The sequence below is a fragment of the Pocillopora damicornis genome, chromosome 11 (assembly GCF_964200805.1).
Source record: "Pocillopora damicornis chromosome 11, jaPocDami1.2, whole genome shotgun sequence".
NCBI lineage: Eukaryota > Metazoa > Cnidaria > Anthozoa > Scleractinia > Pocilloporidae > Pocillopora > Pocillopora damicornis.
This window is the reverse complement of record NC_142680.1, coordinates 7,474,962-7,498,862: the sequence shown is the minus strand read 5'-3', so window position 1 is coordinate 7,498,862 and position 23,901 is coordinate 7,474,962. Positions and strand designations below refer to the sequence as shown.

The 23,901-nt window shown below is 41.2% G+C and overlaps 2 protein-coding genes across 5 annotated transcripts in view; one reads left to right on the top strand and one right to left on the bottom strand.

Annotated features, from left to right (window-relative positions):
• The first annotated feature begins 1,883 nt into the window (after positions 1 to 1,883).
• On the top strand, positions 1,884 to 7,085 carry LOC113673234 (centlein). Its single transcript, XM_027189619.2, has 2 exons — positions 1,884 to 5,591; positions 5,921 to 7,085. The coding sequence occupies exons 1-2, from the start codon at positions 2,389 to 2,391 to the stop codon at positions 6,432 to 6,434; spliced, it is 3,717 nt and encodes a 1,238-aa protein (XP_027045420.2). The 5' UTR covers positions 1,884 to 2,388; the 3' UTR covers positions 6,435 to 7,085.
• Positions 6,651 to 23,901, bottom strand: part of LOC113673233 (phospholipid-transporting ATPase ABCA1) — a 38,498-nt gene continuing 21,247 nt past the window's right edge. Inside the window, exons 24-49 of one of the 4 annotated variants that reach the window (XM_027189616.2) lie at positions 23,680 to 23,876; positions 23,308 to 23,556; positions 22,541 to 22,848; positions 21,481 to 21,523; positions 21,051 to 21,179; positions 20,079 to 20,236; positions 19,336 to 19,543; positions 18,958 to 19,201; positions 18,143 to 18,248; positions 17,740 to 17,851; positions 17,221 to 17,281; positions 16,280 to 16,457; positions 15,993 to 16,108; positions 15,258 to 15,405; positions 14,987 to 15,107; positions 14,456 to 14,585; positions 13,879 to 13,999; positions 12,826 to 12,894; positions 12,413 to 12,519; positions 11,707 to 11,848; positions 11,138 to 11,272; positions 10,608 to 10,711; positions 10,158 to 10,250; positions 9,896 to 10,001; positions 9,161 to 9,298; positions 6,651 to 8,629 (exon numbers count right to left, since the gene is read on the bottom strand). In XM_027189616.2, the coding sequence (XP_027045417.2) occupies positions 8,456 to 8,629; positions 9,161 to 9,298; positions 9,896 to 10,001; positions 10,158 to 10,250; positions 10,608 to 10,711; positions 11,138 to 11,272; positions 11,707 to 11,848; positions 12,413 to 12,519; positions 12,826 to 12,894; positions 13,879 to 13,999; positions 14,456 to 14,585; positions 14,987 to 15,107; positions 15,258 to 15,405; positions 15,993 to 16,108; positions 16,280 to 16,457; positions 17,221 to 17,281; positions 17,740 to 17,851; positions 18,143 to 18,248; positions 18,958 to 19,201; positions 19,336 to 19,543; positions 20,079 to 20,236; positions 21,051 to 21,179; positions 21,481 to 21,523; positions 22,541 to 22,848; positions 23,308 to 23,556; positions 23,680 to 23,876 (3,697 nt within the window). In that variant the 3' untranslated portion in view covers positions 6,651 to 8,455. The remainder of the gene's footprint in view (positions 8,630 to 9,160; positions 9,299 to 9,895; positions 10,002 to 10,157; positions 10,251 to 10,607; positions 10,712 to 11,137; positions 11,273 to 11,706; positions 11,849 to 12,412; positions 12,520 to 12,825; positions 12,895 to 13,878; positions 14,000 to 14,455; positions 14,586 to 14,986; positions 15,108 to 15,257; positions 15,406 to 15,992; positions 16,109 to 16,279; positions 16,458 to 17,220; positions 17,282 to 17,739; positions 17,852 to 18,142; positions 18,249 to 18,957; positions 19,202 to 19,335; positions 19,544 to 20,078; positions 20,237 to 21,050; positions 21,180 to 21,480; positions 21,524 to 22,540; positions 22,849 to 23,307; positions 23,557 to 23,679; positions 23,877 to 23,901) is intronic. The other 3 variants (XM_027189617.2, XM_027189618.2, XM_089187540.1) reach the window with 3 other exon arrangements.

Sequence of the window (23,901 nt, the reverse complement as noted above, 5' to 3'; positions counted from 1 at the left end):
AGGCGACAACATATTTCGGACTAGGGTGGGGCCAGGAGTCCGTTTTTCCGGTCAAGATTTTCGAATAGTTTCTTCTATTTTATACATTTAAGAAAAATTATCATGAAATTTCATCTTTCGATAGAATACAATTGCAACAAAATTGTTTAAATTCTTGTCGAAAACATTATCACTGTAAATAGTTTTATTTTTCAAAAATGTTTCCTTATCAGCGAGGGGACCCTTAGGAACTTTTGCTCTTCCTCAGTCCTCCTTCCATGTCTCGAAATAAAGACACTCTTGATTAAAGCAGAGTTGACGTCATAAACTCAAGATAGAAGATTTACTTTTTGTTATGCAGATCGAAGTGTATGAACAGAAATCTGTAAACTCTTCTCGATAAAATGCAAATCTATTGTTTGCCTCTCAAGTCAATGGTGTTACAGTGATCTTTAATATTGCAGTGTTTGTGCCAGGGGTTCACGACATCGAAACTCTCGTCAAAAAGATCAGACAAAAAAAAATATTGCTTTGGGGTAAACAACTGCAAATTAGGCGTCAAATATTTCCTACTCGGGGCGAAAATGTCACGCCCCATACGGAACGATGGAAAAGATGATGTTGATCTACCGGATGATATAATTAACATTTTGTCAAAGAAGTGTTTACCGTGGCTTGAATAAGACTAACGTTTTTCTTAATCGCTTCCCGATAACAGACTGGATTTCTCGTCGAAAAGCACTAACTATTGTATACACATTGATGGAATATCAGTATTTCTCCCATTCGAAAACGTGATGTCCCGCACGCAACTAACGTACCTTTAACATCCTCGCACGTGAATTCTGGATGACGAAATGGGACCGAGCTAAGCAATATAACACTTTTCTTTTACATTACGAAACTTGATAAATACGAACTATCTTTTTGAGAGAAAAACTTTTTTAAAATTTTGTTTCACTTTGAAGTCAGTAGTAAAGGTTTTTGCTTTGCGAGTGAAGTTTACGAGCAGGTGGTATCCGGTGCTCTTAAAATGTTTTAAAGTTGTCTGTGATCTAAACACGTTATCAGTATATATGAAAACAGCATGCCTGCTCGTGGATACGAATGCATTTTTCTCGCGTTGATGACATCTTTCATACGTTTGCATGGCTTACTCATAACTTGTGAGAGATGTCATTAACACTCGAAGTTAAAATTCGTTCCCACGCAGATCACCCACGCACGGCCTCCACCAACATGTATCTCACATAAACATTTATCGACCTGATGGGGCAAAATTCTGTAACAGAGGGCATAAGTTGATTCTTATCAACTATTTTCGATTATTATCGGATGTCAACAATTTTTTTCTAATTCTTTGCTTTGCTAATGATAATATTGATAAAATAAAAAGTAATAATAATCTGAATATCTTTATAAACGTCATTTTTATAATAAATTTTTTCGTGTTTTTATTTCAGATTAGTTTATGATTATCAATCTATGTATTGTGATTTTGAGAGATATCAATGACAGTTCTCAATCGTCACTTGCTCTTGCCGGACTTGCAATGAAAATCGATAGCGGCATTCAGAACAATTAGACATTTCACGTGAGACCCTTCGATGGCTTTCAAACAGCGTTACGTTCGTATCTGGCATTGGTCTTGTTGAGGTTTTAAGCGGTGAAGTTGCATTTTTACAACTTCTTACATCATCACTGTCTGTTTCTCTTGACTACAAACCCTTGAAGTTTTCTTCAAATACCCTGAGGACCCCTGAGATTCGTCCATGACAGGACGGATAATGCGTGCACTGTAAGTACCTCCCGTTGTCCCATACAAAGCCTTAGAAAAGTTTTCTAAGGCTTTGTATGGGACAGCGGAAGGTACTTACAGTGCACGCGTTTTCCGTCCTGTCATGGTTAGAGGAGACTGCCTTTCCGTGTCAGTGTCGCTTAAAAAATGCCTTTTTAACTTCGCTCGATTGTCGCTGACACTAAAAGTCTTTTTTTAATTGTTAAATGTTTTCGAAAGCTATGTAGAACGGTTCACTTTATAATTTATATCCGTAGTCAATTAGTCGTGAAGTTGCCTTAAAATTTCTAGACGAGAGAGGCGGAGGGAGGGAAGCGGTATCTCATAGCTTGTACCCAGATCTCTTACTTCTTTACATTCCGAGTAGGAATTAGGTCCCAAAACAAATATGGCGGCAATGGCGGTTGGAAGAGTCTGTTGAGTTCTACTCGATTTTGACCAAGTTTTTGACGTTTTGAGAGCAGATATGCACGATAGAACGATGCTAGATAAAAAATGAGACTTTATGCTTCCATTCTAACGGGGAATGACTCTATTTCCGGTTGAAATCGACGTATGATGATGTGACGTTGGACACGATGTTGTAGCGATCGATTGCTCTTTTGAACATCATGGAAGGAGCTTATCAGCAGAAAGCCATGGAAGATCTGGTAGAGGAAAATCGAGCTCTTCTAGAAGAACTTTCTCAATGTAAAGCTGATAAGGATTTTGTGTGGAATTTATGGCGGAGATTGCAATCATCACAACCTGATGTGACCTCTGTTGTGAGCATGGTGGTAGCACGCGAACAAGAGAAGAGTGAGCACAAAGACAAGAAAGTTTTAGAGATTTTACAGATGAAGGATGAAAAGATCAAAGAGTTCAAAGAGAGGCTATTGTCAGCGGAGGATGAAGCACACTACAGCAAGACGCGATATCACGACTTACTAATCGAGAACGAAGAATTAAAACAGAAGCTGGACGAGGAACAAAAGAAGTTTTCAACAAAACAAAGAGAACTAAGCGAAGAAAATAGCTATTTGTCCACTTTGTTGAAAGCTCATCAGGCGCAGAAAGAAGTCGATGATCAAACCGTTAAAGAAAATCTGGATAGTATTGAAGAGGAGAAGAATCAGCTAAAAATTAGGATCGCTGTATTAGAGAAGCAAGTGAGTGATTTTAGCGAGGAAAAGTTGAATATGGCTTCGGTTATCGAAGTTAATGCAACTCTTGAGGAAAAGATCAAGACATTGGATTGTGAAGTAAGTGCCCTGACCTTAAAAAACACCGAAGTTGCCAAGAATTGTGAAAAAGCTGAGATAGAATTGACTAACAAGGAAAATCTTTTACAACAGCAGTTACAGTCATTGCAAGAACAAGGTGAAACAATTGGAAAATTAGAGAGCGACTTGGAGGCAGCGAAGAGGGAATTTGAACTAGTCGGAGAAGAATGCAAGCAGTCTATGGTGCAAATGTCGGAGAAGGAAAGGATCATACAGCAACTCGAGGAGAATGAACAAAGGAGTCGGCAAGCTCTGATGGATCGCGAGCAAGAATACCGTAGAGGACTCGCGTCCTTGCAAAATTCTGTCGCTGATTTGCAAATCCGATGTTCGGAGTATCAAGAAAAAGAGACTAAACTGCTGCAGGATATTGAGAAATTAAAGGAAAACTCAAGCAAACAGCGAGAGGATCTTAACGTCAAGGAATTGATAATTGAAGAATTGAAGGATGCCGTGCGAGAGGGAATTCGTTCGGGAGACGTTTCAAGACGTGATGATGAACGAGAAAGCAAGGGAAGAACAATGGAGAGGAAGGCGAGGACAGAGGCAAAGATAGGGGATGGAAGAAGTTGCAGACGCGGTGAAGGCATTGAACTAGAAAGCTTGCAAGAGCGTGATGGAAAAGAACTTACTAATCGCTGCTACGAGACCATTGATGACTCTCCATCTAAAATCGTAGGAAATGAAGAATCGTTGGAAAGAAAGTTCGATAAAATAGCAGTACTTCGTGACCTGGAGACTCGGCTGGGCGAAAGTCGCGATACAATTGATGAATTGAAGAAACTTTTGGAGCTTAAAGAAGCGGAACTTGTGGAGACGCGACGCGCACATGCGCAGCGGCAACAACGCTATAGGATGCTCAAAGAGAATTACCAACTTGTCTTGGAACAAATTAAAACTTACGAGGCTTCAAATGCTGACGAAACCGGAAGCGTGAAGCCACTTCCGGAAAGGCCGGAAGAACGTGAACTGAGGCACTTGGACAGTGATCAAGTATGGAAGGAATTGGCTTACTACAGGCACGAATATGAAGAACTGGCTAAAGAAAGACATGATGTTTTAGAAGAGATTGATATTCTTCGAGTGCAGCATTCTCTCAATGTCGCAAACATCCAAGAACTTCAAGTTCACCTCCGTGAAGAAAGAGAAGAGAGCAACGTGCTTAGGCATAAAATTTCAGCAGAGACACAGGCGTTTGAAGCACATCGACTTGAAGTGGAGAAACTCGAAGATCAGTTACAGAGTTGGCAAGAAAAAGCTCTCCGAGGACAGACGATGTGTAGTGAGCTGGAGGAGGGGAACCAAATTCTGCGGCATGAGATGAAAGCCATACAAGGCCAAAATAAATCTCTTGCGGAGGAGTTCAGCGGTTTAGCGGAAGAGTTCGAGAATCTTAAAAAGCGTTATGATGAACTTGTCAATAAAGAAGCGAATAGGAATGAAAGAGAAATGTCTGGTGCAGTACCAGACGGAATGGCACGACCTGATAATATCAGTGAAACCGCTCAAGAGGATGCAGAATTTGCCAAACAGCACGTTGAATCTTTGAGTAGTTACGACGAGCAAGTCAAACGCATTGCTAATCGAATTTTATCAAGCCCTTCTAAGGATGCCGGAGAATCAGAAAGGAAAGTCTCCTCGACACATGGAACGCAAACAGACCCTGTCCCTCGTTTTGTCGACACTAGCGTTCATGTGAACTTAGATGCAGAAGATGCCCCATCAATGGACGAAGAGGACACGTATAATGTCAAGCCTAGTGCGGAAAAGAGAAGTGCTGTCACTACAGAGACTAGAGCTCGTCGGCAAGGTACTCCGCAGCCGAAAAAAGTCGTGAGGAAAACTCCCAGACGTAACGAATGGGCGAGCATGAGGCAGCGAATCCTTAGTCTCACGCAAGAAGTAAATGCGCTTCGACAGTCCAAGGACAAAGCAGTGAAAGCTCTGAGTGTTCAGACAAGTGACTATGAAAGTTTACAAACGGAATACAACGCATTGCTAAACAAGTTACATGTCACCAGGAATTCAGTGCAGCATTTGAATGATAGCTTGAAGCTTTGCACGCGGGAGAAAGAGCGTTTGGCGGAAGAGCTGAAAGAGAGAAGTGAAATTGATTCCAAACCGAGTTCTTTGTCGATAGCAGAGTGGAAGCGTTTGGAAGAGGAGTTACGACAAGCAACGATGGAATGCATTCGGTTAGCCAACATTGTTAGAACATTAAACAGCGAAAACGAACAGTTGAGAGCAAAGATTAAATACATTCAAGAAAACAACATAAGGCTTGAGCACGCAGTGACTCAGAAGAAAACTTTAGTGGACGAAATGAAATCTAAGATGAAAGAAGTTGAAGGAAAAGCTAAAAAAGATGCGGAGACAGCCAAGAATATGGAAGAAAAACTCTCGCAGTTAAAGGAAAGAGAGAAAGTAAGCAGAGTGAGAATCGAGACACTTGAACATCGTTTGGACGGCGAGACTCGGGAGAAACAACACCACCATCAGCAGCTGTTGAGTTGTCAGAGTGAACTCAAGAAAAAGATGCATCAACTGAACAGGTATGCTTTTGGAAACAGGAAATGTATTGCACCCTCTATCCTTACAAGGGGAAATTTTGAATCAGTTAACTTCCTAGAATGTAATACGTTACCCCAGTAAGATCCTTTTTGTTTTTTTTTGTTTCAAAATTTTATCTCACTTTTGCGTGGGTAGTGTAACACATAATTTCTTATTTTCTCCGAATGGTAATGAATAAATCGCACCGAATTTCCGAGTATGAATGAGCTAACATAGGCTCGGAATGAAAGTTTTTAATCTAAATTTTAAAGAAATGATTAAATATTCCTGAATTAATCTCAATGATTTTCCTGCATAATTTCTTTAAAAGGTCCCAGACTCTGCGCAACCAAGCCAAATTAGCTGTCAGTGAGATGGAAGCGGCGGCCACATTGCAGCTTCAGGGGTTAGCCAATCAGAGTGAAGCCACCCTAGCCTCGCTTCAACGAAAGCTCGACAAGGCACAGGAGCGAATAGAAGAGTTTCAAGCGTTCGTTAGAACACTTGTGGAAGAAACCCTTTCGCGAACACGCATAATGCGACGGAAACTAGAAGCACTGCACGAGAAGCAATGGCGAGAAACTTCAAAGGCGGCTGTGAAAGAAGCTCAAAGTAAGGCGTGTTCGATTCTGAACTTATCATCTGCAGATCTCGACGACATTATGGACGAAAGTGCCAGTCAAAGAGAAGAGGTGAGGCTTAGGATCGAACAGGAGAAAGCCTGGCTGGCGGAGGTGGAATCTGCGCTAAAGCGACAAGGAACGTTTGGTGTTCCACTCTTAGAAGTATTACTGGACTTGGTAGACGACAGAGTGGCAGTTGAAGCGAAAGTTATGGGGTCGTAGATCCAATATCTAAATGGAAGGCCCAAGGGCGGTTTTAGAATCTGTGTCAGAAGAGTCAGCGCCTTCAGAGAAAGTTTCAGCTGAGTGCCGAAAGAAATCTGGGATCGCTTTGGTTTTGTGTTTTGTTGTAATTGGTTCAGAAAAGTCGCGCAGCGAGTAAACAAAGTAAATAATTTAATAAAAAGTACTCAAAGACAAGAATAGTAAACATTAAGATTTTTGTAACATTAAGCAATTTATTGGAGGACTCCAAGTCTTTTCCTAGCTTTTTCAAAACACAAGGATTTTTAGGAAGTTTCTCTTCGAAAGAAATGTTTCCTGTATTTAACCTACGTGTTTCTCTTATTGAGAAATTTCATGTCTTAAACAAGTACAACAAATATAAAGATACCTAAAAATAAAACATTTACAAAATAAGTTCTTAGACAATTTATATATGTAATAACACTACTTGTTACCAAGTCTAATCGCAGCAGAAAAAAACGGATGAAGCTGAACAACAGAACAACAGTGCCAGACTGTTGTTACCAGGCTTACCTCTGTTATTTTCTACCGAGATGTGTACTAGGTACCAATGTTCAAAATTTATTGAGGGCGTACTAAGTCTAATAATTTAAAGGTTGTTTTGCAACCCGTTTCTTTGAAAACATACATTTTACAAGCTATTTCCTATCCTTAAAAGCAAAAGGAATACGTTAAAAAGACATCGGGAGCTTGTAGCCTCAGATCCGGTAGACCTAAAGATTCCAGTTGTCCCAGCCTAACTTAATAATTCCTACCAAGCAACCGCGGAGCCGAAGGACAGGAGGGCAGGGAGAGAGGAGAGGGGGTGGGGAGAGAGGGAGGGGGTAAGGGAGAGAGACGAGAATCTGTGTTTTGTCCGTCTCCTCCCCTGTTGGGTTTTCGTTTCGCCGTCGCCACTTCCCAACTTAGATAACCTCCATTATTTTGCCAAGTAGCTTGGGAGACAAACAGACAACGCCGCATTTAGAAACATTATAGCAAAAAAGATGACTGAACCCATTTAGCTTTTCTCTACGAATCCCGCTTGAGTTTCAGCCTTGATCGAGCATCCAGAGCACTAACATTGCGCATGTGAAAATAGAAACCTTTTTTCGGATGTCAGAATAGAAATAGACAACAGTAAACCGATTCCAACTTAGGAAAATTATAGATTTAACGATGAAGGCAGAGTTCTAGTCAGAAAATTCTACTGGCATCCACGCTCTTTTATATATCTACTCTCAACAGATTCCAATTATCATTTCTTTTCTCCACTAAAAAAAGCTAAATCAGTTTAAACCTAACAGTAAGCGTCTTAAAAAATGCTCAAATTACATCGGCAGTAAAATTTTTAACAGCAAACTAAGAAATAGCAGACAACGAAACAAGATAGAATAGGTTCAAAGTCAAAAATTACTGCCGTTTAAAAGGCATAGGTACTTAAAAGTAAAAACGATAATTCAAAAGCCACCAGACCCTATATTTCTACCTTCTACAAATTCAATTCAATGTCTTAAACCTTTAACCCCCAGAATTGATTCACATGAAACTACTCTCTAAAATATCCATACATGTAACCAGCAAACAGGTGATGAGGATATTCAAACTCATCGGGTAAAAGTCACTATCTTGATCTATCACCAAATTCTTGCTCCCGATTTATAAAGAAATATGTAGCAGCAAGAGGGGAGAATTAACAATAAGATCTTGGGAGTTAAAGGGTTAAGTTTAAAATGCAACTTCTCTTTTGACACACTTATACTTACGGAAAACCTTTGTTCATGGGACACAACCATTGATCCTATCTAAACTGTATCTATTACCTTTGTTCATGTTCCCCCACTAAAGAGATACCTCCATTGATGGAAACATTTCGTACAGTTAAAAAATTTTTCTGTGAACTGAACTGAACTGCTTGTTTGTCGGTAGAAAAGAAATGGCGGTGATTTAGAAAGGGCAATTTCCGGAGAGGAATCAGAATTTCTTTTCTTCGTTCTCTCTAACTTTTTAAGGGAGATTCAGACCTCAACATCCCCAAAACGTGGATAATCGGACAAACGGACAAACGACGCTCTTGGCCCGGCGTCCTCGTCACGGTACGGCGGTTCGCTGATCGCGAACTCACGCGGGTAACTGGCAACGTCTTCATTTTCTTCACCATCCGTCTGATTCTTTGCAAAGTTAATGAACACCTAAACAGAGAGACATAAAATTAAATACTAGCATAGCTATTTCATTACCAGCCGACGGACAGTTTAAGAGGAATGTGGGAGAACTAGGTCAGCTACGAAGTACTGAAGCAGAGCGCGAAAGAAAAGCTACAGTAGCGGTCTTGTGTGTTCGTTTAATTAAATTTCACTTGATTTAAATTCGATTGTACATAGTGATGACGCGTATATGTATGTATGCATTAAAACAAAGAGGGAGGACTTCGTCTTATAAAACACTTTAAAACACTGCGTCGCCCGTAGAAGGTGCCGTAACGCAAAACCCAAGCATTACACCCCGCAGGTCAAAAAGAAAGCTTTAAGAGGTCCTACAGACGGCGGTGTAACGCCAGCAACCGGGTTTCATTGAAACCCCTAGGGTTGACTTTGGCTGTCTTAACTTAGCGATCTTTTGGTTTTCACTCTCTCATCATAACTAATAGGACCTTATTCTCTCTTGGGCTATCCATCTGATATAAAACCTGGCGGATGTTGGTCATATTAAGATCAACATACCTGATCAAGGGTTGTCTGTGAAACGGAATAGTCTTCAATGTCGAATATTTTTCGGTTGGCTTCGATGTGACCAAACACTTTAGAGAGAACAAGGCCTTGAGATGGGAATTGATACTGCAACTGGTTATGATGCTGGTCCTGCAGAGAAAGTCGAAAGCAAGCCAATCAGTTAACGAAGAAGATATAAACTCGTATTGTTCATGGGTTGGCAGACAAGGTGATAGGCTTTTTAGAAGAAGAAACCAAAGGTAACCGTAGGTACACAGACAGGAGCGTCGGTTGGGAAGGAAAAGGATGGAAACTATGTTACGAAGCTACGGGGTTTGTGGCCTCTCGGGTCGGGAGATGAATGGAAAGAAGCGTGGAACACAGGTGGCGTAAGTAGACGAGCGAGTAGGAAAGTAAAAGGTAGGAATGTTAACCGGATAGAATGGGAGGAAAGGTGAACAGAGGGTAGGCAAGTTTTAACGAAGTTTGACTGGAAGGGAGGCCACATGAAAGATGGAAAGTTAGATAGGTGGGTAATTGAGTAAGTAAAACATTAAGTAAGTACTCGTTGGATAAATAAGCAGATAGGGAGATATATTGGTACGCAAGTCTATCGATGGGTAAAAAGGCAGACAGGTTTGCACGCAGGTTGGTAAGTAAGTAGGTTGGGAGGTGGTTCAGATGGCTAGGAAGGGTGTGTCACGTGTCTTAGTAACAACAATTCAGGGTATACAACGCAATCGATACCTTGAGAACAGCACTAGGAAATAAGCTTTTTATGAACTCCGACACAGCTTCCAGATTGGGATTTTCTCCTCCAATTCGCAGAGTCACTGTATAGCCATCTCCATATCTATTACACACATAACAAAATTCATAAGTCTACATTTATCTTAAATGCGAAAGAACAAGCAAAACGTAACGTGGAGATGTACAATGACTTGTCGGGAGAATTGTTTATCATATCTGAGGAGTCAAAGGGTTGACTGTGAATGGTTTCATCACTTACTTGTTCTTGAGGTGCTGTGGACTACCGAGACACTTAAATTGTCCATTGACCATGATGGCAACTCGACTACACAGTGCTTCACATTCTTCCATACTAAGAGGGAAACAGCAAAGAGATAACAAAGTGGTCAGATATAAAGTTAAATCCCTTAGATCCGTTGGAAGCTCAACTTTCCTTTACTGCGTAAAAGAGAAGTAATCGAGATCAAAAAAAGACTTGGCATGAACCGCATGTCAACTCTTTCCCAGAAGAAAGAAAAATGTTTTTACTAGTTCCCAACCAGTAGCTATCATTTGCCCTTGAGAGCCCAGGTTTTCAATAGATATTATCTTTGGCAAACTCCGCAGACTGACGAATATATGTTGCATAACTGATTCAGTTTTCCTACTTGTGAACAGCGGTTAGATATATTGATTCATATAAGTTTACTCATCTTCTCTGACGGTTTACCTGTGGGAAGTCAAAATGACTGTGCGTCCTTCTTTTACGAGACTAGTGATTACGTTCCACAAGAATCGGCGAGCTTTTGGATCCATACCTGTGGTCGGTTCGTCCTGAAAAGAAAAATTGAGATTTCATGACCACAACAAGTAACGGAAAGTAACACAACGTAATGTAACGAAATTACCAAGCGTTTTTACACCACATGTGCAGCTCGTTTACAACTTTAATCCTTTAACCACTAAGAGTGACTAGCATCTAATTTCTCCTTACAATACCGCCCCTGAATCACGCGTTAAGGTCACGAGAGTAAAGAAAATGATCACTGACTGAAGAGGCTCTTGATTGTTAGAGAAATTCCTCTTATCAGCACCTTAGGAAATGTATAGGGAGTAGTATGGAAAATATGCAAACTGATGTTGGGGTGTTGGGAAAAGGAGGAGACTGGAACGGATCGCGAAGATGAACGAGAAGTGACGCACTTCTTCAAAAGAAACCAAGGAGACAAATTTAGGAAAAAAAAGACAACGGTGACCAACCAGGAAAACAATTGGTGGATTGCCAACTAAAGCAATAGCTGTGGAAAGTTTTCTCTTGTTTCCTCCGCTGTACCCTCCTGCACATCTGTTGGCGTATTCAGTCAAATTCATCCGAGCAATGAGGCTCTCGACGACCTGTAAACAAAAGTGATCAAAGAGATTGTTATACCGGCTCGTAATCCACATATGTTTTCCGATTGGAGGAGAATACGTGACGTACCATGGGTGAACAGTCACTACTTCCCAAGAGCGACTCGCACGTGACCTGGTCTCCACGAGGAAAAAGGATTTTGTTTCCCCTCAACTTTCCTAAGGTCTCGGGGTTAAGCAGTGTTTTCTGTTCCATTTAATCGTTTGCCTCCATTTCTTTTTTATGTGGCTACACAACCACAGAGATGGGCCCTATAGCTAACAACTATGGAAAAATTTCTCTTACAAGATCTGTTATTCAATCATTTCTTTATACCCTCATTGGCTGGGAGATAAATAATATATATACAAATTGTCACGAAAAGTTGGGTATTGATATGTTCCGGAAGCTAAAGCGTTAATAAGGAAACCTGTCAAACCTGTTTGACGTCTTTTTCGGGAACTCCTCTGAGGCGTGCATACAGTCGAAGGTGTTCAACGGCAGTCAGCTTACTATCCAGCCCATCAAACTGAGGACAGTATCCCATGGATTGGTGCGCGTTGTGAATGTCAGTTAAGACACTGATGGTAAAAAAATAACAATAAAACGAAGGATGAGAACAGTTAACCACTAGTAGAGCTCATTTCGAGTGAGTACTAGACAAACAAAACTAAAATAATCAAAATGGCCAATCTAAACATAGTGAAACATCAGAAGGTGTTGATCAGGATGGAAAACGAAATTCAGAAAACCGCGTGAGGCGAGGGATAAGGCCAAGCGTTTCCATTAAAGTCGATAACCGCTGGTCAGCCGCCACCAACGAGACCTCTCGCCGCCGTGTGTTTAGTCTAGGAGCAGGTTCTCGTGTTTAGTTTTCCCCTACTGACCCTATTCCGGGCACAGCTGCTTATTAATATTACACCATCGGCAGCTGCTTAAGAAAAAGATCATTGAAACCCCTGGATAACGCACTTAACTGATCGCATCTGATTCGTTGAGAGACAGGCGTGAGTTTTTTAGGACTAATCACAAAGCGAAGTAAGGTAAACCAACGCAAGTCCAAATTAACTCCGACGCTGAATCAAGTATTACCGAAATTTTCAGTTGTGTATCGAAAGTAACCAACCAAACTGAAGACACTTCACCTGTAGCCATCGACAAAGGCTTCTCCTGAAGTTACTGAAATATCGCCTGTCAACATCTTGAAGGTGCTTGTTTTTCCAGCGCCGTTCACTCCAAGCAATCCAAAACACTGAGAGGAAAATAAGAGAGTCGCTTGTTAGAAGTCTAAGTTCATTATCACACACAAGTTTATAAACAATCATCAACAATTTTAAAGAACTCAAGCTTCGAGCGTTGGCACCTCGTTAAAGAAAAGTGCAATGGAAGTTTTGTTACCTTTATCAGACTTCCATTTGACCAAAATAAATCAATTAGAGGTTTATAAAATTCCTCAGTTATTACATATTGACACCTGGAATATTCTCTCTCTCTCATGATGAAATACTTAGTCAATTCAATATGGACATCCCATAAAAACCGATTAAACTGGTCTCACCTCGCCTTTGGGGACCCCGACACACAGCCGATTCACCGCCACGTTCCTCATCCGTCTAGTTTTGTACACCTGTAAAATAGAGGAGTTGGCTCAATACAATTCCACAAAGCAACAGAAACATGAGTTGGTATCTTTTCATTGGGTACAGTTTTGTTTTACGTCCGTTAAAAAATTGGGATCAATATCAGTATCTGGGCAACTGCCCACCTACCCCTCCCCCAACCTAACAAAAGTCAATTGATAACAAGTTAAGGTTAAAGTTAGGTTAGGAGAGGGGTAGGTGGGCAGTTGCCCAGATACTGATATTGATCCAAAAATTGGTCGCACCACAAAAAAACAACCAGAAACACAAACAGCACATCAGCCGCTGATACCTTGACCTTTAAACCACTAAGAGCGATAAGCATCCAATTTCTCCCCACAGTTTCACCACTGAATCAAACATTAAGGTCAGGAGAATAAAGAAATTGATCACCAACTCAAGAGGCTTCTCCTTGTAGGTACCACAGGAAATGTATAGAAAATAGTGTGGAGAGTGTGCTTACTGATGTTAGGGTGTAAAAAATTAAAGGAAGTGTACACAAAATATTATTTACGCCTAGTTCATTTGGGGTATGGTGAAAAATAAGAGAAGCAACCAAAACGGCCAGTCAGGACCAACGTAAAATTACAAGGAGCCAATCACAATTCGAAGTAGGAACAAGCAAACCTCTTGTCCGGCTGAAACGCAGGAAAACGTGAGTGACTAAGTCGTGACTGGCTTAAACTTTACCTCCTTAGTTGAGTATATTGGCGCATGTTTTCTGGACCAATCACAGAGCAAAGTAAAACAAACGAAATCGCGGATTATTTCTCGATTGAACGTTGCCTTTAAGCGCAGAAAAGGTGTGAGGAAGCAGTGGCAAGTACGAGTCAGACATAGATGGGTTGAGTCCTTTTAGAAACCACTTGGAGCGCGCAGATAAGTCAAGCAAATGTGTCTCCTGAGTTTTTCTGATATAAGGAAAACGCTAGACTTGTGCCAGAACGTCTCACGCTCGGTTTAAAACTTACCTTAGTGAGATTCTTGAGTCGCAGAATGTCATCCGTTCCTTCTCCTCTTTCAATTCGTTCTCGTTCCTTTTCTACGTCTTCATCTTCGTTTTCTGATGGTTTGAGGGTGACATTCACCCGTCTAGTAGGGAAAGAGACACATTACTACAACTTTAACTTTTTAAATCCTCAAGACTATGACTACAATGAATGACGAAATTAGTTGGCACGCCTCCCCTTACTAAGTACTCGAAAACCTCACCCACAGTTAACAGAAATTTTGTAATTCATATCTACCAAGTTAATTCAAACTCCCCCCCCCCCCCCCCAAAAAAAAGACATTTTCCCTGAAATCAGTGAGCATTTTCTTAACACCAGGCAACATTAAAATGGGGGAGAGGAGGAGATAAATTAAAATTATGGGAAAAGATTGAAAAGTAGTAGAGTTTGCCTAGGCTTTAGCTACTCATTGCAGGTTTCCAAGAACAAATGTGACTCGCTTGCATGGTAATCAGCGGCAGTTGCCCTGTAATCGCAGCAACTCCATACTTCGTAAAGTACACTGCAAAAGTATCACAAGGAAAGACAACTAGCAAACCTTTTCGGCAGGAAGAAGCGATACTCGATCAAGACAGTGAAGAAAAAGAACACAAAGCCTTGAATGATCAACATCATAATGTTTCGGCCAGTGATGTCCCAGCTGAATGGATCTCGCACCAAATTTTGCCCTAAAAGGAAAATAAAAACAAAGCAATAAATATAAAGTAGAACAATATTTGTGTCATGATGTGTCCATACGCACACAACAAAACGAAGATTTTTTGTTTGTTTTACTGATGGAAAGGAGAGTTAGTTTTCAAATCCTGAGGGTGAAACGAATAAAAAGGCTACCGTGGTTCCTTATAAAATCTATAGTTAACTAAACGTCACACAAGATAACTGTTCGTTCTCTGAAATGGGCATAATCATCCGAAATTGTACTGATAAAAAAAAGGTAGGGGGGAGGGAAAGAAGAGGAAAAAAAATCGCCATTTATGTTCGGGGGAGAGGGGAAGTGTGAGAAGGATGGGTTACATTGCTTCATACCACTGTTCGTAAAGAAAATACAAACAACAAACAAGATACTCACCAAACCTCTCAAATACATCCATAAACTGATTTCTAGCTAGATCGATTAATCCTCGGCCCAGACAGAAATTTGGAAAAATCAGGAAAATTTTCTTCAGCATATCGACAACCGCAATGAGCTCCTACATTTATAAACCAAGAACGCAACAGTTAAATGAGAGTAATAATACAAGAACCCCAGCGAAGAAAACAATGGTGCAACAACTCGGAAATAGTTTTCAGGCATTTCCGAGTTTAAAATCTTAAGATCTATATTCGTTTCAATCCCTCACCTGATCGTCAACAAAGAACTCCAAGATGAATGTAGCCAGAGTAGTGTTGATTCCAATAAATATGTTGACACAAATCAAAACGATGTAAGCTGTGCTTGACTCCTTGAACAGAAAAGACGCCGGGTACATGAGAGGTGTGATGGCCCATCTGTGAGGTTGGAAAGAACCAGAACAATATCATGTGATTACCATGTAACATTACCCATAATCCATAGAAACAAGAGATGAGAATAGTCTACTCATCAGTATAAAGGCGTTAACTCCGTAAAACTCTAAATTCAATACACAAATTTATAAAGATATGCGTAAACGCCTAACCCTTTACACCCCAATATCAGTATGCATGTTCTCCATACTGTTCTACATACATTTTATATAGTCCTGGCTAGGAGAATTTGTTTAAAAACCGAGAGCTTTCTAGTAAGTGATCCTTCATTCTCGTGGATTTAATGTGTGATTCAGGGGTGATATTGTAAAGAGAAATTAGAAGCTGGTCACTCTTAGGGGTTAAAGGGTTAAGAGCAGAATAGCGAAGAAAAATCTTGCCCCTTGTGTTTAATCAGAGCGCACAAGCATGACAATGAAAACCTGGCGTGTGACTTTTCAGAGAAGAAAATTACTATCAATTGGTACTTCCATGCAACGCAATTCACTATTGGGTTCAAATTGATCCGTGTAATAATTTTGGTGAATTTTTTTCTTTCCATTGAAAAAGGACATTCAAGTTGAACATACCCGTAAAGGATAAGAAGAAGGAAGGTCGGTGCGAAATTACTTGATGAAGTGTAAGAGTCTTCACCAAAGGCCAAGAAAATGAAGATGCAACACACTGCTGGAATAAGGTAGTTGAACTGTAAAAATAAAAATGACACGTTAGTAATCATGACAGTACCGTCGAGGAAGGCAAAGACGAAAAAAAAAAAAAACAGTGCTGGGAGAAAGGAAGGAAGGAAGGGAAACTTTTCTCTGTGGTGTCGTGTACGAGGATCTGTATTTATATCTACCTTTCAGCCCCTACTCACCAAGTCCCAGACGTACGTAGCGAGCCAGTAGATGAACGGGCGCACACCGCTGACCAGGTGCAGATGCTTGGCTTTGCAGGCTCGCTCGTTGACTAGGTAGACAACAAAGCTGGCGGGAACGAACGACAAGGCGAACACCACACAGATGGCCACAAGCACGTCAACAATACGGTTGAAACTTAAAAAAAAAATGATACAAGAGGGATCAATGTAGCACTGTAACAAGTTTGAGTGGTCTTCATCCTAAATCTTTCGAACTTTTGGGCAATAGGCTTCTATTGAAAGAACTGACTACTTAAAGTGGCAAGTGGCAGCTTATGGAACAGGTGCGTCTTCTTTCGGTGCAAAGAAGTCTATAAAAGATTGGTTTGCGCCGATAGCGAAACACAAAAAAGGTGATGATAAACGAAAAAGACAAAAAGGTGACTAAGGATTGAATAAAGAAATTACAGCAATAAAAGATGAAAAATTTAAGCCGAATGAGTAAACGAGAAAAAGTCCATCAAGTTATTGAACAAAGGACCTGTCATTTGTAATAGGGGAAGGGTGGCTGGTGTAAATGGGGAGGGGGTCATGAACTGTTAAGCTGCAACTATTTCTCAGCGGTCGGTCACGTTTTCTTGTGCAGTTCATTTTCCTTTCTACAACAGAAAAAAGTAAGGACCAACGACAAGCCACTCACAGGGAGGGGGGAGGGGGGAGGGGGGAGGGGGGAGGGGGCACATGACTTTATGCAGTGTGACAAGAACAGGGCCACGGGAAATTATGTAGAGGAAGATAAAAATGCATCAGTCCACCCCTCACCCCCCACCCCTCCTTTTCCTGAAAAAAGGTGACATGTCCCTAAGTGTAGAGATCGCGCCTTTGACCAGTCTTCTACTTGGTGGTTTGATTTCCTTGTCATTTCCAAAATACAAACTCGGCTTCAGGGCCTAACTTACAGATTTTCCTCGCTCAGCTGTTCCTTGGTGTAGTTCATAGGGTGATTAAAGGTGTTAATACCTGATGAAAAACCCACAAAACAACATTAAAAGCAACATACTTATATCTTATGGAATACATCTCCAGTCGACAAACAAAGCTAAGTTTACAATATTATATTGTCGATTTCGATTACCAAATTGAGTGCAAAAAGGTAGTCTGATATTGCATTGGTTTTGCCGTTAAATTTTCTTTTTTCAAAAAGGTTTGGAAAACTTGCATCTTCCCCTCGGCCAATCAGATAAAAAATAAAACGTAAGCCAATCACCCGTAACTCACACGTTTTTCCGCGTTTCAGGCCTTTTGCACTCATTTACTCTAAGTTCTCATTGGCTCCCTGCAGAGTTCACCTCTGGTCTGATTGGCTGATGCAGTTACAGTGGTTTTGAAAATTCAGACACTCGATCAAAAGCGCTTAAAGTAACACCAGTCACGCGTGACATGAAAAGTAACGCAATAGTTCACTTTCATTAACGTACCAAACAGTGACGCATTCAGTCCTTTCTCGCGAGCCTTGCCTCTGAGGATCACATTGTTCAGTATGTTTAGGAATGTCGGAGCAGCATGATAACCCTTAGTGTTGTACCAGGCCTGTAACAACAAAGAAATAAAGCGAGTGACGAGAGCCAACTAGAAATAGGAAAATGCCTTCCACGACAACAAGGTGCCGTGGTTTAAATGCCAGCCCTTTTTTCCCGAAAATTTCGCTGAATTTTTTCCCCCTTACGCTTGAGCCCGCGTTATTGACCGCACACCTGTGACGTAGCATTTCATTATTTAGCTCTGCCTATATATAGTGCAACGGTGGTAAGATATTTGCTAAGTCAAAGTGGTAAATAGGTTAAGTGAGAGAAACAATAAACACTTCAATAACAGATTTACCTTTGCATTACGCTGCTTAAAAATACCGCTGAGGTACGAAACGTTTGACTGAGAGAAAGAGCTAGGAAGATTTCTGAAGTTATCTCCGAGGGTTACAGCTCCATATCTGAAACACAACAGGAAAAGAAAACAGTTATAAAATCAGGGGTTTCAAAAGAAGCCACTTCACCGCTGGTCTATCTCCTCGCAGGTTCGAGTTAGGTTTCGCCTTGAGGCCCCTTTTTGGGCACAGCCGCTTATGAAAACAGTTCTTGACACCTGTGCATTACTATGATAGTTTACAAAGCACTAATCCCGATCTCAGTCCAACCATCATTCTTCCTTACCACGGGACAAGGCGTTATTAATGACTTCGAAGCGAGTTCGCCTGTATTGCGATCAGATATGTCATAAGCACGGAACACTTCGGGAGAGAATGTCATTCTCTAGGATACCTAATACACAAACATAACTTGAGGAGTGTGCTGCCTTTCTGCGAAACTTTGGGCACAAATGACGTCAATCAAAATAGCACTGAAGGGCTGAACTAGCGACGACAAAAGACATGGGTAGCAGTATAGGACACCGCAAAAACGCCACGAAATTCCTAACCCTTTACTACAGCCAGACCTGTCATGTTGTTCCCTTCAAGGTCTTGCACACGAAAATTATATAAAGATTGACACTGCCTTTGCCAGGAAACTTAAGAAGTCCAAGACGTCATTTTGGTTTGTACCGAAGGTGTAAACGAACGACAAAAAAGATCACTGCTGGCAGCACAGGACCTTTAACATTTGGCTGCATGGCAATAACATCAAACGCAATAAAATCCCTACCTCTTTCGAATAAAATTGTGATACGTCTTGAGCAGATAGTCCGTCATATTGCGCCCAGTCATGTTCTGTAGCCTGTCACCAGTAAACGACTGCCACTGAGAAGGCCTAGGGCCGCCGGCACCGGCGGGACATTTTGCAGTTCCAGTTGATCGACAGTCACATTGTAAAGTACTGACATTTTCTTTTGGAGCCGGACTGAATTTTATTGGTTTTCTTTTACAGGAATTTTCCAAACAGGACGTCCCTAAAGCAGTGAAGAGTAATGTTAAAGACGGTACAAAATCCTGTAACGTGATAGGCTACGCATATTGCCCCCGTATACTGCTGCAAATCTATATATTTTGGAAGCTGATAACGGAGGTCGATTATTCAACTCACCAACTCCCGGATACTGAACCAGCATATCCATCATGTTTTGCGTCAAAACTGACTTTCCATTGTCATCCAAAGCAAACGCCAAGTAATGCTCATGTGGATCGAGGTCTAAGAACATGTCGGTGTTCAGTTCAAGTGCTGGCATCTCTGAAACTGGTCTGATCTGTGACACGAGCATGGCCAGGCAGACAAAGAAAGCAGGTAGCAGAATCTGAAAAAACGAACGACAGACTCAGTCGTAATACCGAAGTTCCATGAACGGTTAGCTCCAAAAACCTTCAATCTCAAGCAGTTTTCAGTTTAGTGTCGAAAGCATTCTGTGAATGCATTTGTCTGTGTTTACTTCACTCTGTCATGGGTCATTCGCGTCTCCCTCTCAACCGATGAGGAAAAAATTAAAACTAGCTAAAACTTTGCCACTCGCATTATCCCGCTTTTCAGGCAGTGAGCTTTCTTGAACAAAGTCAGTATTGGAGCAACTGTGCACCTACCCCTCCCCTCCCCTAACCCAACAATTACACTAACTTTATAACAGTTGATTGTTGTTGAACCAGGGGAGGGGTAGGTATTGATCCGCTTTCTTTTTCTTCGATTTCTCATTGGCTCCTCGCGATATTCTCCATTGCTCTGATTGGTCGTTAAGATTTTTTGGTTTTGGGTTTTACAACAATCGATCAAAAAATCGATCTAACACAGAAATATTTCGGCTTTCACAACTGTTGCTTTTTCATTAATAATAGTTCTACCTGAGAAATGAATCCTTTCCGATTTCTTCTGGTATGATGGAACCGTTTAACTAGCAGAGCCCAGAATTGTCCTTTTAGTAACTTGACACCTGTCAGTCTCTTTTCTCCGTCGTAAACTCCATCCAGGGCATCAAACACAGAGGGGGTGTCGTCATCTGCTAAAATGAAATAAGTTAGTGATCCTTCTTAAATTCCCCCATCTCCCTGCTATTATGAGAATTTGGTGTTATATCAGTATCACTATAACAAAACCTGTCTGATAAGTGTACCAATTGTCATGACCTGGATAATGCATTGAAATTGTAAGGAGAAGATAGATGTTGATCTTTTAGGGAGTTTTAAGGGTTGACCCAGATGTAATTCGCTGGATCTTTTCCAGTTCTGTCAATCCATGTCCCCATATATTTCTCTTGAAGCTCCCAGTTTAAAATTGTTTTCCTCCAGTGCTGAAGTTGTCAAAATTTTCCAGCCTCTCAAAGCAATTACGTCAAAAAATGTTTAAAAAAAAGGGCACTGGCTGATTCTTTGGCGACATCAGCAACCAAAGAGACCTTGTCCAAACTTTTTCCCTATTAAAGAAAACGTTGCGAGCGAAATGGAATACTCTCTAGCGTGAATCTCCAACCCTGACGTTGAATCATGTCAAATAGCAACGGAAACAATAAAAATAAAATAAAATGATTAAGGTCTGACTCAAATCAGTGCAGTCTTTGTGACAAAAAGACAAAACCACTGAAGTACCCCAAACATAAAGTACGCACAAAGTAATCGCTTGCTTAATCTCAACCTCGCTCTCGTGGCTTCTTCCCGTCCGAGTGCCCCTCGGAAGAGAAGGAAAGAGAGCCCGCGAACGAGGTTATCTTTGACTTCGGGCGCCCCTTTCCACTCGACTCCAATCTTTTCTCGACCCCAAAACACAAATAGCGACTGGGCAATAGTATCGTTCAGTTACCGGTTGTTTACAAGTCTCACCATTTGATTCTTGACTATCATCAGCCAATAGCTGTTCTCTGTCATTGTAACTGTCGCTTATTCTTGAACTGCGGCTCAACTGAGTGCGGAAACTGGGTCGGCGTTTGGGCATCTCAGCGGCAAGCATGTCTGGTGATCATGGAAAAACAAAAATTGCAAAATAAAAAGTTGTGGTTTAAATTTAACAAATAAAACCGGTGTTTAGAAAATGAGATAGGGGTAAGACTGTTTGTGCGACGTAGGGAAGATATAAAGTGGAGAAATAAGATTCGTTTGATGTAAGCTATAACGAAACGGTCCCAGTGTTTTTTGTGTTTTTCGCATCGTAATTGTACAGAATAAAGCATTACACATGCGCAGTATTGTTGGCGTATTCACATATTAATGAGAGATCAAGTCTTGAAAGGCAAAAACACCTTCGTGGTCTTACCTTCTTCTTCGGCGTTGGCTTCTTCGGCTACTTTCAAGAAAACCTGATTAGGAAAAATTAAAGAATGAAGAAAGTGGTGAGCGTCACGTTATAGCAATAAAATGTTTCAACCCTTGTAACTCCGTCGCCAAAATAGTAGCTATAAAAAGACGTTGGCAAAATCTTTGCGCCGGTTATTTAAACAAAGTTTAGCCGCTGTATACCAAAAACCGCGTCCAAAACAATCCTAAATTTAGCTGGACCTTATATCAGAACATCTATCTTTGGGAACTATGTCAAAATGGCCGAAAGCTAACAATGAAAGAACATTTATTTAATCAAATCACCCCTCTTACAGAGAAAGCCTGAGACCTACTGATTAAGCAAAACCGTGGTTTGGGCTAAACGGCCCTTTGAGTTAAAACCAGGAGAAAACATATGAGACTTACACCCACTCAATGTTAGCTTGATTGGATCAATATCAGTATCGGGGCAACTGCCCACCTACCCCTCCCCTAACCCAACAACAGTCAATTGATAATAAGTTAGGGTGAATGTTGGGTTAGGGGAGGGGTAGGTGGGCCGTTGCCCACATACTGATATTGATCCTGTTTGGATAACCCTTTACACCCTAACCCAGTATACATATTCTCCATACTGCTCTCTTACATTTCCTTTGGTACAGACAAGGAGAATTTGTCAAACAATCAAAGCTCCTTAGGTTGGCGACCATTTCCTTTATTCTCATGATCTTAATGAACAAAACAGTAGTCTTACTGTAAGGAGAAATTAGATGTTGGTCACTCATGATCAACAGCTTTCTTTCTAACTAACATTCCACTCATGATCAATTTTCGTCCTAACTATGGACTTTAGAGAAAGATTACTCAAGTCACAGGTTCCAGAGCTGATCAGACAGTAACAACAGATTATTCCGCACCACTTCTCACGCTCGATAGTGTTGGCTTGATTTAACACCGAATTCTCTCACACATTTTACAAGGAAAAATATGAGACCTGTAGCGAGAGTTAAGACTCGTATCTTGGGAGTCAGTGTTCTCCAAAACTACAAGAACGTTACCTCTTCAAGAGTGGTATCTGACACGCCATAACTACCAATGTGTAGTTTATCCAAGTTTCTATCAAGCTCTTCAAACAGATCCTGGAAGCGGCCTTCTCCAGCTAACTCAGTAGGCAGAACGTAAGTTAGCTCGGACCCAATGTCCTCGATCAGTTCAGCGGAGGGGATATAGGCCTTGACGAAGGAAGTTACCGCTGACTCCTTGCAGAACACTTCAGTGACATGCAGAGAGGGGTCTGAGGAGGATTTTGCAGGCACGGAATTGAGGCTCCCTTGTTCTGAAGCGTCCAGTGAGTCCATACCAACACCTGAGGAAAGAAAAAAAACAATACACTTCTAGACGGACAATTATAAGCAAACAGATATATTGAATAAATTTACAGTACGATAATCTTACTTAACTTAGGGAATCTACGTCATTGTTTGCCTTACAAACTTCGCCTACATTTTCCATTAAATATTTGATCGAGAGTCGAAAGCATTACTAGGTTGCTTTGGTTTGCCTTACTTCGCTCTGTGATTGGTTCTGAAACCTTGCGCCACTTTCTCGACAAATCAGATTCAAACTAAAACTACACGCGACTTGCCCACTCGGGTTTTTTTCTTGGCATGCTTCAGAAAATTTACTTGATTTTCTGCGACTTTCGATTGGCTTCTTGTCATATTTTCCTTCGTTCCGATTGGCTGTTGCGAATGTTTTAGTTTTGGCCTCCTGAAAGTCAATTGATAACCTCTATATTCCCTTGAACTCTTTAATCTAATTTGACCTTCATCTAGAGAGCTTCCGGTTGAAGGGCCCGACCCCATTAACGTCACGTCCTTTAAGGTCCTTGCCGTACCAGGCCTCTCCTCTGGAGCCTTCTTAGTGAGTGTCATGTAGTACCCGTTGCCATAATGTCCCTTGAGGAACAAAGAAGAACCACAGCACTGAAGCTTCCCCTGTGAGATAATGGCGATTCTGTCTCCCAAGATGTCTGCCTCGTCCATGTGATGCGTGGAGAGAAGCACAGTGCGGCCTAAAGCAAACAAAAACGGAAGTCCAGTTTACGAAGATCTTAATAATAACTGTCTATGCCGTTTGAGATTCGAAGATTTTGCTTTGGAATGGAGCAATATCCAAGCAATCACACATACAGTACCTGTTTTGTAGTAAAGAAGCAAGTCCCAGATTCCTCGCCGTGCGTATGGGTCAACACCAGCTGTGGGCTCATCCAGGATGACGACTTTGGAGCCTGCTACAAAGGCCATGGCCACGGAGAGTTTCCGTTTCATTCCACCAGAGAGACATGAAGATAATTCATGTCTCTTGTCCTCCAAGCCAACATCTTTTAAGAATCTAACGAAGTAAAAGGAAAGATTAT